Below are 12991 nucleotides of genomic sequence, written 5' to 3' on the forward strand. Positions count from 1 at the left end.
AAAATGAGAGGTGACCGAAGTCGGTAGAAAAATCGATCGGTCGATTAACTACGATTTCTATGTTTTCCTATCTCTTCTGCTCTCTAATTTGCTCGGGGAAGCTTCTAAAAGAAGGGAAGAGAAATAAGCGGAGAAGGAGAAAGAAGGAAAGAAGGAAAAAAAAAAAGTGGTCTTCAAGTTCACCGACAGTCATATCCGGATACTCTTTGCTTTTACTACGATGATAGCAACCATCCGGTTTCTATAGGTGAAGTCCCATTTCCGCGTGCGTGAGAGAGAGAGAGAGAGAGAGAGAGAGAGAGAGAGAGAGAGAGAGATAAGCTTCATGTAATTTCGTTTAACCCTTGAACTCCGTGGTTGACTTTCAAAAATAGAAATTGAAATAACGCTTGACTTACGAGAATTTCTATCATGTGCAAATAAGCCGGTAGTTCTTCGCCCGTTAATTATCATCGTGCTACTACCATCATGATCCATCTTCTAATCTTTTAGCACAAATCGCGACACAAATCTATCCAGACAACTGGTAAGGCCGCTCGTCGATAATCCTAATAAAACGAAAGGAAAGTATTCTATAGGTGCCTAAGGAAAAAGTTCAATCATAACTTCCATACTATCCCCATAAATAATAATATCTTTCGCATGAAACGTAAGATGACTCTTCCTTTGCTTCGTTTTACGTTTAATTATATCAGAAGATGTTGAAATCTAAAGAGAAAGTCTCGGCAACGCACATAGGTGACGCGCGCACGTTAAAAATCATCGAAGTCATCGGTACATCCTGATTTTGAAATTTTCAATCCTCATTTAATAATCCGTTTAACGAAAATCCGGATTACAAAGCGGAAAACTTCTTCCTTCTTCCCTTCTATTATTATCGGAGCTATATTTAATACAACGGTATCTTTGATTTTTCGTTACAATTCTCGATTAGGGAGAAAGTATAGCGTCGATTTGATTAAGGTACTCGCCAAGGTACTAAAATACTTGTATGCGAGCGAGACAGAATGCGGTTTTGCAGCTTTGTAGCTAGACTATAAACGTGATTTTCCCACGTGCCTATAAAAGTAGCAATTTCAGGTGATTCCATACGACTTGGAATGAGTGGAATTTTCTCAATACCTGCCGAGTCGATACCTGCCTTTTAGGAATTCTTATTCGACGATATTAAATCAATAATACCTAAGTCTAAGTTCAATCGAACGTTTAAGCGTTGCTCGATGCTACGAGCAAACAAATATCCATTATCGTAAAAATACGTAAATACGTAAAGAATAAAATTTCATCTTATGCGATACGTTAGAAGCCTATAAATAGCCATGGAACACGGTTGACGTCTACGTCACATTTTTCCCGTGTCATATTTTTCTCGCGGAAAGAACCGTTAAGGACGAGAAGAGATTTGACTGACTGGTTTTCTGTTAGTCACACAATAGAAAACGAACGGTAGATATAGGGAAGAAGAGAAGAGACAATGATCGACGACCGTGAAAGGTGTCCCATGGACGAAAGGAAGGATAGGACTTGATGTACAATGCAAAAGGATAAGGAGATAGAACGATCTAGAACGGAAGAATCGTTGAACCGGTGATCGCGATTGCATGTAGGCGAACGACTGACTAGCTTATCCCGTTTATAGGGAACTGTTATATCCATTGGCATGCCGTCGCGTCTGTCCTACTCCACTGGAAATACCATATCTATCTGGCAATGCCAATGACTTATGCCGAGATAGTGAACAGCACTACGTATAAGTCATTAAAAATCTTTCACTTCCAAGCGTTTAAAGTAAAATTCGACGAAACGAATTCGATTTGAAAACGAACTCGTTTTACGATCTCATTAATTCGATCCTAAAAGCATTTCGATTAATCGTAGTTTCGAATCAAGAGGAATTAAAAACAATACAACAAGGGAAAAAACGTTAAGATCGAAGGATCAGTTTTGCGAAGCAATTACTATTATTATTACTTCGCTCTAACGGGTAATGAAAATCACGAAAGAAATTGACCACGTACGCAATGTCACTTCATCGATACTTACTATTACCTCTCTAACTAGGCCACGAATGCAGTTCATTTTCCATAGATAGTTTCGCCTCCTGTCTGTTTTCTTTGTCGTTAAGTATGTGTGTGCACGTGCGCGCGCACGCGAACCCGTATAGCCGATCGTTGAAATTCCATTAACCGGACGCCTTAACGTGTTATAACGGTCGAATAATCTTCATTCGTGGAGGAACAGATAGAAGGAAGTAAAGAGATTTTACGAGATTTTATTCGATTTGAATTTACTCTCGATCTCGTCGTACGCTAAATTTCGAATGCTCGAGAAATCCTCGTTATGCTCGAAGGTGAGGAACAATCGTGACTATCTCGACTGCTTTGCTTTCACTAATTTCAAATACTTCGTCGAACGAAAACGAAGGAAAAAGGAAGAGAAGAGAAAAGAAAAGAAAAAATGACGAAGAATGGAAAAAATTTACGATCGAATGCTCGATTAAACTCTTTTATTACGCCGAATTCTTCGTAAAACTTATACTCATTGGACTTGAACGTAAATAAAATGTGGAAACAAGTCGCGAGTCGAAATTTCGAAATTTATACGATCGCGATAACAAATAAACCTTTGTGGAATTGTTAAAGCAGGAGAATCGTTCGACAGGTGAAATGGCGCGAACGAGTCGAGGCACAACGACCATAGATTATAAAAATGATTGCCACACGTATGGCAATTAGTCGCGCTTGCTATAATTATATAGCAATTATTTCCATAGCCGTTCGATCGTCTATAAAGCTTCTTATTATTTTATCGCTTAAAGTTCCTTTTATCGGGTATTAGATATAGCCAATGGGATTAGAAATTTATTTGCCATTTATTTGCGAGAAAAAGAAATGTACAATAGGAGCGATACGCGCGAGTTTCAGTAGGTTACCGTTACGGTACAGTTTCCCCCCAGGAATCGAAAGTATTACTCTTAGAATTAATCAATTTTAGAACGCGCCTTATTACATATCCTTCGAGCGTCCTCAATATTCTATCATACGTATATTCATTGTTAATATAAACGTAATTCACGATTAATAGAGATACGTAGAGATAAAGTTTTTTTCCTTTTCATTTGGGATGATTAATTGTAACGTTTAAATAATCCATGATCTTCCATCACGCTGTATAAAGTCAGATTACGTTTAAATATCCCGAAGCAATTTGAATGACGTCCGATTTTATTCCGTAGGACCACCAATCGATAGACACGTGACGATGCCGTTTTGATTTATGTAGAGAGACGCCAGACGAGTCGGCTACGTCGATTCTACGAAAACCGTTATTCATCGTCACGTCCTATTATCGCTTCCCGTTAATTTTTTAGAGAAATTTCCAACGCGTGAATTTATACGCGGAAAGGACGACGGTTTCGCTTACGATCGGTTCGATCATAGAGCTCCAAATACCGTTATAACAAAATTCTCGACTATCGTCTTACGAGGCGGATGAGAAAGCGAGAGAGAGAGAGAGAGAGAGAGAGAGAGAGAGAGAGAGAGAGAGAGAGAGTCCAAAAGCCAATATCAAAACGCTTCTTTGGAAATTTATGGGTGACGTCTTGAGAAAAAATTTATCGATGTTTTCCTTATTGTTTTCTTTCTCTCCTTCGTTTCCTTTTTCTTTTCTTTTGTCTTTTTGAACAACGATATTTTTAATTGAACCTCTCTCTCTCTCTCTCTCTCTCTCTCTCTCTCTCTCTCTCTACAAGCTGTTTCCTCGCACATCACGGAATTGCACCGTTCAACGTCGTCCTTGTCTTCTTCCGCACGTTTGACACACTTCACTGGATTATTCGTGCACGCGGCACTTGACGTGCCAAAGACGCTCGCCGATAGGAAACCGATCTCGGCCGATAGGAAAAGGCACGAGGAGAAAAATAATAGGATGAATTAGTGAGATTACGCGATAGTCGAAGGAGACGAGAAAAAGAAAGAGAAATGCTGCAAGTGTAATCCAAAGATAGAAATCTTGATGGAGAACCGAGAAGAATATAAATGGAAGAAGCAAATAATTCTCGGGAAGCGAGGACAAAGCGATGGGGAGCAAGAAAAAAAAATCATGCAAGGCGCATAGAAGAAAAGCGGATAAGAAGGAGCTAATCGGAAGAAGATGACTCACCGTTCTTCCTATTTGCGCTGGACTGCGAGATGCGTACCGTGGCCATTGGACTGAGACAGGCTAGAAAAGCCGCTAGTCTTAGGACCGTGTGTAAGTCTCGACGGAACCCCATAACTGAACGTCTCCAAATAATTCTCGTATCTTCTTCTTCTCCTTCCACCGATTCTCTTCTTCTTTATTCCCTTTTCTTCCACTTGGCGATAATAATACGACGATCGGTGAACCGAGTCGATTCACGCGCGCGCTCGCGCGCGACTTCTACTTTTGCTCTCGGAGCAAATCCCCGATGAACGGAGACTTTCCTTCCGAAGCGTACTCGCTGAGGCACTGGCTCAGAGCCGACTGAGACGTCAGTTATAAACTTTGTGCCTCGTGCCGCTCGCTCTTATATCAAAAGCGGTCGCTCTCCTCGAGAATCGTCGTATCTTAACGAAGAAGTATTCTTTCTCTTTCTCTCCTCTAAAGCCAGTTTATCTCCAAGTTGCGAACGTTGCTAATTCGTTTTTTCCAAAAGGCTCTCTATCTTACGAAGATCGGAGAAACGAATGATAGATACGGAGAAAGGTAAGATCGGTCGTAAGTGTAGAGGCAAAGCACTCCAGGCGAGAGCGTGAACCTAGCAAGTTGTCTTGCGCTAGAACCTACCCAAATCGGTCGATTCCAAATTTAATTTTCCCAAGGAGAGATGTATTCTCCTATGGATCCCCTATCCTCAACCTCGGTACACCTCGTTACGCTTGCCTTTTGCACACCTATTTAAAACCTATCGCTCCACCTCGAGCTCCTTACGATTGGCTCCTGCCCCAATTCCTTGCCCAATGGTACACTCTCTAGCACGTTCACCTCCTTTTCAGATGGTGGAGCACTGCTAGCTGTCTGTGCGAGAAAGAGAGAGAGAGAGAGAGAGAGAGAGAGAGAGAGAGAGAGACGGAGGGCGGGAGGGAGGGAAAGGAAGCTAACGGGGAAAAAGAGACAGCCGTGCACGCATAGCAAGCTAGAGAGAGAGAGAGAGAGAGAGAGAGAAAAGAAATGTGTCGAGGAGGTGGTAAGCTTCAGCAAGGTGGTTGAAATCGAGAGTAGGTGGTTTCGAATCTTTGAAATCGTCACCGCGCCGTTTGACGATACTCGTAGCTTGGCAAAAGCGACGCTCGAGGTTTTCCCTTCATGGAGAAGGAACAGGAGCGGAGACACGTTCGTGGCACGGTGAAGGTGCCTTCGAGGTGGGGCTCTATCGTACGACCGAGATATATCGACTCCCATTCGCGCTCTCTCCTTGTCCTTCCTTCGTTCACTCTCGCCTTCCATTTCAGCCGATTCAGCCTTCCTGCGCAGCATTCGTGTTCGTGCACAAAACTGCACAACACGGCGACGCCACGGCTGAACGAACTCACGAACACGGTTCTCTCGGTAACTCGTCGACAGACCCAGTGTACAGTGTCCGCTTCTCTCAGAGAACGAGAGAGATACCACGAGAGGAACCGCGCGTGGAACACGCGTGGAACCGCACGCTGGGCGAACTTTCAACGCCTTTCAATTTCGCGCTTGCCGCACCAGAAAAAGAAACGTACGTTATTGCGATAATAATCCTTCCTGATATAAACTTTGACAGAGCGAAAGGGTTCTATGAACTATTCCACTTATAGATAGCACATTAGTAAGCGATTCGTTCGATCTTTAACAAGCGTCCATTGATATTTAAATTCTTTAATATCTCCATTTTCCTCAGAATCGACGACGATCTTCTCCTTTAAATGGAAATTCGATCGATCTCTCATATCTCCAATTAGTATGAAATTTCAAGCGGGTCGAAATTTTATCTTACAAGGGCATCGATCCTTATCGATATATTAAACATCGCGATATTAAAAACCGTTAAACAACATGATGACAGTTTCGTTTGTCGTCGATTATAATTAAACGCTGTTATCGTTTAAAGCTTGATAAGAGAAAAATTTCTTGATTTCGTAGACGAATTGTTGGCATCGTTAATACAAATTAATCGTCATATTAATCCATACGTCGTGAAATTAAGTTTGAAAGGAAAAGTCGAGTAGAACATAGGAGAAGGAGAAGGATACATATACGATATATAGGAATCTCTTTTTCTCCTGAAGAGAAAAGCAAGCGAGCGGAACGACACGCTCGGCTTTTGCCAAGCCGAGTGCGAGTGAAATGCTATCGTCCTGGCACGCGACGCATTCTAATAGTCTCGCTCTATGCTTTTCTATCCTCCTCTCTCTCGCGTAAATATCTACTTGTGTTTCCTTTCTACCACCTACACACACGCGCGCTCTCTCTCTCTCTCTCTCTCTCTCTCTCTCTCTCTCTCTCTCCTGCTACAAAACAAGGATCCCAACTCACCCGGAAGACTCCTACGCACGATCGATTCGAAGATTAGAATCTAAAAACCGATAGCGAATTCGCTAAACGCGTATACGATCTACATACGTCTCAAAATTAGAGATCGGTCGATTGATTTTGGACACTTTCCAATATTCACTTTGACCGACAAATAAGTAGCTGCCTGACAATTGGAAATTTAATATTACAGGTAAATGGCCGCGAATAATTTTGCTCGAAATGACATTCGGCGAAATGAACGGGGTCATAGATAAATACATATTCATGAGCAAATTCGTTACCCTAATAACTTTTATTCCCTCGTGCGATATTTTTCTTCCGCAAGTACACTTTGGCGTCTCGTCTATCGGCAACCTGTTTCGAATTTCTTTCTTTTTTTCTCTGCACTAATTTGAAACTTGTTTCTACCTTGACGAGGACAAGCTTAAAAGAAATTATTTCATCATTTTTTTTTTTTTTTCGTTACGAACGTTAACGCGTTTGAATTATCTTCGAGCAGTAGCATATTCCCACAAGATATCCCCCGTCTACACATCGAGATTAAATTTTGCACTTTTTTCCCGTTAAAAAAATAAAAAACTCGATCGAGCACGGCACGGTCGCGAGCAACGCGATCTGTCTTTCTTCTTTTCCACTTTTTCCCCTTTTCTTTGTTCTTTGTTATCGTGAAAGTCTCTAGTTCGTTGCGAAATATGTTTCTGGACAGGTTCGTTTTAATCGTTACGTTACTTTCGGGAAGAATTTGTCTTTTGTGATCTGCGATCCGCGAATGATTACGTAAAACCGTTCTTAGGACCGTTGGTTTCACAAACGAGCTTCTTTTCTTTTTCGAAACTTATAAACGGAGAAGAGCACAATACAATCTCGTCTCGTACTCCTTCCTACCTAATCGTCTACTAGCTCGTAACGCCAGCTATAATTATTCCCTTTTTACGCACCAAGCTCGTCTATTTTTTATCATCTCCTTTTTCTTTTCGTTTAAAAGCAACGACCCGTTATTTCTTCGTCTCATTATTTTTTTCTTCCTTTCGTTTCCCTTTTTTTCCCCCATTATCTGAAAATCATCGTTGAATAAACCTTTAACTGATAAGCCTTATTATTCGACGATCGATATTCCGTAAATCGTAACGACGATCAAAGTTGATAAAAGAAAAGGGAAGATCCCGTAAAAGAGCTAATTGAAAATCTCCATTCGATCTTATCGGTCGTCCTATATCGATCCGGCTATTGAAAGATTTTGTATCGATCGTTCTGGGTAAGATCGCTTTTTCAAAGCGTTCCGGTCACCTGGCTTTAAAAAGTAAAAGCGTTCGAAGCAGCAATCGTTCTCGCATACGAGAACCGATCTCTGTTCCTGGCACCATTGTGAATGCGAATCGTGACTATTTACTATCGATCCTATGATCGCTTCTGAATCGAGAAGGTGCACGGACAATGACGTAAGCTATTGCAGAATACGGGGAGAGCAGAGACCGGAGATCAAATGTGGAACATAGAGCCAGGATGAATGGAATTCAATGGAATTACGCCGAGCCCTTCCGATGTACTTCATATCGAGTATTCTTTATTGAAACTCGTAATTAAAGCGGAACTTTTACACTTGACGCTGAGACGGACAAATTTTTTTATCATGCGTCCGTAATAAAAGTTAAAACGGCTTTTAACTTTTCTCATTATTGACAAACAAATAATATCTAATATTGTCTATCGGGTACTATTCGGAGTGACTTAACGTACAGATCGCGATATCTAAACGAATCAAAATTCCTCTCGTTCTCGTAATGATTGTCTTTTTAGAATGGATTGCTACATTTAAATCGAGCTGCCACTGTCACGTATCGCGTGTCTTTAACAAACGGCTATTTAAAACGCCGATTTCGCCTATTTAAACTCGCACATTCCGTGGCATTCTATTCTAATGTAGATTCTAATCGCGTGCGATACTCAAAGGATAAGGCACTCCTTTGACTTTGGCCGCGCGTTCCACATTTCATATTTGTCGATAATTTTTAAAAAGAATATCGCAGTTTGAATTACGAAAAATCCCTCACTCAGTGATAGATTATAAATTTATTGGGATATGGTCGCGAGAAAAGGAGAAAATAAAAAGGTGCCATTCTAATCGGTTCGCTTTTCTTTGTCGAAGAAAAAGTACGTGAAAATAATATGCGCAGAATTAAAATGCCGATTTGCGAGATCAGGACATACAAGAATAACATTATCTACGGTTAACCGATACCTTTAAATATCGACGTACACTGCCAACGATCGAGAACTGTCCATGGGGTTTTTGAGCGACTTTCTAAAACTATCGCAAACTACGAACTATAAGGCCGGGCACTCGCTATAAAGTTTTTACGAGAGCCGGTTATCCAATCGCAACAAGGCGTACCTTTCGATTTAACGGTTATACGAAATTAAGCTTATCGTTTTTCTTGCGTTAACGGACACGTCACGATAGGCTGCCCCCGAGTGGGGCTGTTCCGCGACTCGTCGATTCCAGCTAATGCCAGCTAATCCCACCTAATACTGGCTAATTCCAATCGAACCGATCGACTTTCCATTCTCATTCGTTAATATTCAATTCCCATTTCTACGATGGGAGTTTTTCGTTATAAAATTTCGCACGTGGAAAGTGTTATATATTTAAGGGGAAAAGAGAAATGGACGAAAAAGGGAAAGGAAGTGGATTTGTTGATAGGGCTAAAATCGATTGCATTAGTCGTTTTTCACGACGTGATTCTTCTTCGTTCTAACGAACGAGATAGCCTTTCGTTATTATACGAATTGGCCACGAATACGCCACGGGGAGTCTATACACGCGTATGGATTTAATTAAGTCGTGCTATAGTCATAGATACGTTTCGTAGCTGTCAACGGGAAAACGATAATTAACTATAGATAAATCGGCTTAGAGCTCGCCTTCTATAGTATCATTTGCCATTCACGCTGGATACCGGGTTCGCCAAGTTGATCAAAACCAATAATTTCCCAGATCCAACGGATCGTCGAGGTGTTTCAAAATGATCGAGAGAAAAGAAATTTCTGGTAATTAATTCAGACGTACTCGTCTCTCTCTCTCTCTCTCTCTCTCTCCCTCTCTCCCTCTGTTCGCGCCATATATCGCGGCCTTTTTTAAATTTATAAATAATATGTCGGAAGAGACGTACTGTGTTTATGCATAGTGGTTCAATACAATCGCTTCCGCATTACGATATCGCGTCGCAATTAATTAACGAATTATTATTATTATTATTATTTACTTTATCTGTCTTGTTTTGGCGCATATCGTTAATTACGATAGACTTTGGTCGCACAATATCCACGAACGACTTATATCGCAAACAATATCTAAGTCGGCCGAATAAATGGCCGATTGGACTCGAGCGGATCGATAGCGTGTAGTCAATATAGCTCGAGTAAAAACGCTTGTGCGGTCTCCTCGAACGAAAGAGAACGAATTTACATTTAAATTTAACGAGAGAAAAAAGCGTATAATGGTCGTGTAACAACGTGACTCAAATGAAAGCCAAATGAAATTTCGGAATTGGCTGCTAATCTCTCCGAACGCAACTCCAGAGAAAAGCGAAAAAGTTTTCAAGTTGCATTTGAATTCTATACTAATTGATATCGAAGAAACAGACAGATCGGGGAAAGAAATGTCGTTTGTTTAACATTTTTCGCATCGACTTCCGCGTGACTCATGTTTCTAAGCCATGATCGTCTAATCGACATTATTATGTTTCTTTCTCCTTCTTCACTGTCTACTTTTCTACTTTTTCTACGTTACTCGTCGATCGCACCGCTCTCGTGGGAAATTAAGTGAAACCCATTTTGCGTTATTAAACGTAAAAATTTATAGACTTTTTATACGTCATTAAGATATTCATAAATCCATCTACAATACTTTGCCTTCGAGGTTTACCAACTTTCCAGGCAATTATATGACGAAAACAGTTATGTCTCCTGGTGCAATTACTTACGATTCCCGAGTAAAAATTCATTTTCAAAAATGCTATAAACTACGGATCTAAATCTAAGAAACATATAAGATAATTGTTCGTGGATGGACGACGGAAAGCGGAAGTTTCCTCAATTCATTTCTCGAAACTGCATAAATCGGTTATCGACGGGAGTTCCACCTTTCGAATCGTTTTCGCCTGTAAAATAAACTCCTAGTGCACTAACATACCTGTCTAATTGAGTGAGTAACATGCTAAAACACAAATAAACGAAACGAAGTTGGCTTCTATCGTCCATTAGAGGAGTCCATTGGGAAGCAGAATCGTAACGATGCGTGAAATGATCGTAACGAGCGTCTACTGTTTATTCTCTCTCTTTCCCCTCTGTAGTTCTAAATCGTATCGCGACAATGTTCTCGTTCCTTCTCTTTTGCTTTTGAAACGAAACGACTTTGAATTCGCATACTTACCCTTCTCTTGCACGGTTCGATGCCGACGAGTTTAAGCGATTATTTTTCCGAACAAATAGTCGATAGTTTTGTTAAAAAAAATATTAAAACCGAACAATTACATGTGCCACGAGCAACCGCTAATTAGGGCTCGTCGTACTCACTCGCAAAAAGAGAGTCGAACTTGTCGGTGAATGTCTGTGCGTGTAGTACATATGTACCTACATCATTCGCACTCATTTCTACACCGCTCTATACGCAGAAGGATTGGTCGAGAAGAATCGAGAGACCGATCGGCCGGGCCTTTTTAACCGCTACTTTTTTTTCGTACGTTTCGAAAGGGCCCACGCGTAATTGCACGCGTACTTTCATCCTTCACATTGACACGCCGTTTATTTGCGAGAGAAAGAAAGAAGAAAGTTCTTCTTTTCGGGAGCTCTCATTTTGCTTCTCCCTCTCTCTCCCTCCCTCCCTCCCCCCCCCCCTCTCTCTCTCTCTCTCTCTCTCTCTCTCTCTCGTGAGACATTATTCCATTAAAGTTCAAATAAAAGTAATAAGAATGGAATGATTATTAGCCCTGTTGTCTCGTTGTACTCGTTGCACTTTTTCAACGCCATTAGAAGAACACTAATAGAGATACCTATCCACTTTGAACTTGCGAAGTATCAGGGGAATGCGAATAAGTGGAACGGACGTTTCCGATGTACTTTCGGTTCACGGTTAAGGAACAATAAGGCGAATAAAAAGCTGTATCGGTATAACGATACTAATCGTACATACCAAGTTAATTCTATCTAATCCATTTAGTTCGTTGAATCTGTCCGGTAAACGCGAGAGGACTTCAATTGAATTTCGTATTAATTAAATTTTCTAGAAATCTCATTTATGAACAAGAGGCAAACAAGAAAATAATAAGACGAAGGTTAAAATGAATGGCTCTAAAATGAGTATCGCGATATTCGTCTTCGATCACACGAAGCAAAATTCTGGAATTTTGATTGGCTGGAATAGTTAAACGGCATATATACTTATCCGTTTACTTTGCTTTCGTTTCAATAAAAAACAATGCACTTTCGGTAGGATCTGCCATTCGAATAGAATAAAATTTAACAAATCTGTCTCAAGCAGGGCAATCTCTAGCGATAAGAGAAAGTGAAAATGTAGTAAAAAGTGATGTAACTCTTATTAATAAAAAGAGAGTAAAATTGTTTAACGTCCACGCTTCGTAGGTACCATCAAATCGTTCGTGAGTTTCAAATGCATGCAATTCGATTGTACGCAAGCCGATCCCTTTACCGAGTGATTTCGAGCACGAAATGCGAGAACGAACGCATCCTTTTAGATGCTACGGTGTCTTAAACCATAAACGAATAGCATTGGCGCATGCCGAGCATAGAATAAATAACAAACGATGAAGGGAAATAAGGATTTTCGAACGAACAAATATCGATCGTAATCGATCGTAGCTCGATTTCGTACGAAATAGCGAGATGGAAAGTTATGATAGGAGAGAAAGCCAAGCGGAAGACGTGTAATGAGATTACATTTTATTGAAAGGAAAAGAAAAGAAGAGGGATGACGAATCGACGAATAAACGCGTTTTATTTGAGAAAGAAAAAGAAAAAAGCGAACGAAAGAAACAAGAGAACAGAGAGAGAGAGAGAGAGAGAGAGAGAGGGAGAGTCGAAAGAGTCCAGTATTCGGTATAGCGTTAAACAAAATATCGATTTCTCGGATAAGGATCGGCATTATATCGCGAATAGAATGGCTTGTACGCAGGTGCATTCGACGTATATCTCGATATTGCGTACGAATGCGCGTCGCGAACGCAAATAAATTTGCAAACAAGGCGAACGTTCGTTCATGGCAAACTTCTAGTTTTATACTATTATAGGAATCATTTTCTATGATAGAGAACGTTCGCGTTTCGAACCATCGATTCGCGATCGATGCTTTTCGACGCCAAAGATCGACGACAGCGACAAGAGCGCGACATTGCTTTCTCCTAAATATTATAATATTAAATGATCGACACTTATTTTTTTTCGACTTTTATTG

The 12991-nt window shown here is 40.7% G+C and overlaps 1 protein-coding gene and 1 long non-coding RNA gene across 2 annotated transcripts in view; one reads left to right on the forward strand and one right to left on the reverse strand.

Annotated features, from left to right (window-relative positions):
• Positions 1 to 4924, reverse strand: part of LOC118443402 (multicopper oxidase 3) — a 29506-nt gene extending 24582 nt beyond the window's left edge. Inside the window, exon 1 of the mRNA XM_035870332.2 lies at positions 4162 to 4924. Coding sequence (XP_035726225.1) covers positions 4162 to 4273 — 112 coding nt within the window. The 5' untranslated portion in view covers positions 4274 to 4924. The remainder of the gene's footprint in view (positions 1 to 4161) is intronic.
• Positions 4925 to 5706: 782 nt separating this feature from the next.
• The window catches only part of LOC118443405 (uncharacterized), a 51737-nt gene continuing 44452 nt past the window's right edge, over positions 5707 to 12991 (forward strand). Inside the window, exon 1 of the long non-coding RNA XR_014982368.1 lies at positions 5707 to 5725. This is a non-coding gene — a long non-coding RNA (uncharacterized LOC118443405). The remainder of the gene's footprint in view (positions 5726 to 12991) is intronic.

Source organism: Vespa mandarinia, chromosome 7 (genome assembly GCF_050613455.1).
Source record: "Vespa mandarinia isolate Hongniang chromosome 7, ASM5061345v1, whole genome shotgun sequence".
NCBI classification, from domain to species: domain Eukaryota; kingdom Metazoa; phylum Arthropoda; class Insecta; order Hymenoptera; family Vespidae; genus Vespa; species Vespa mandarinia.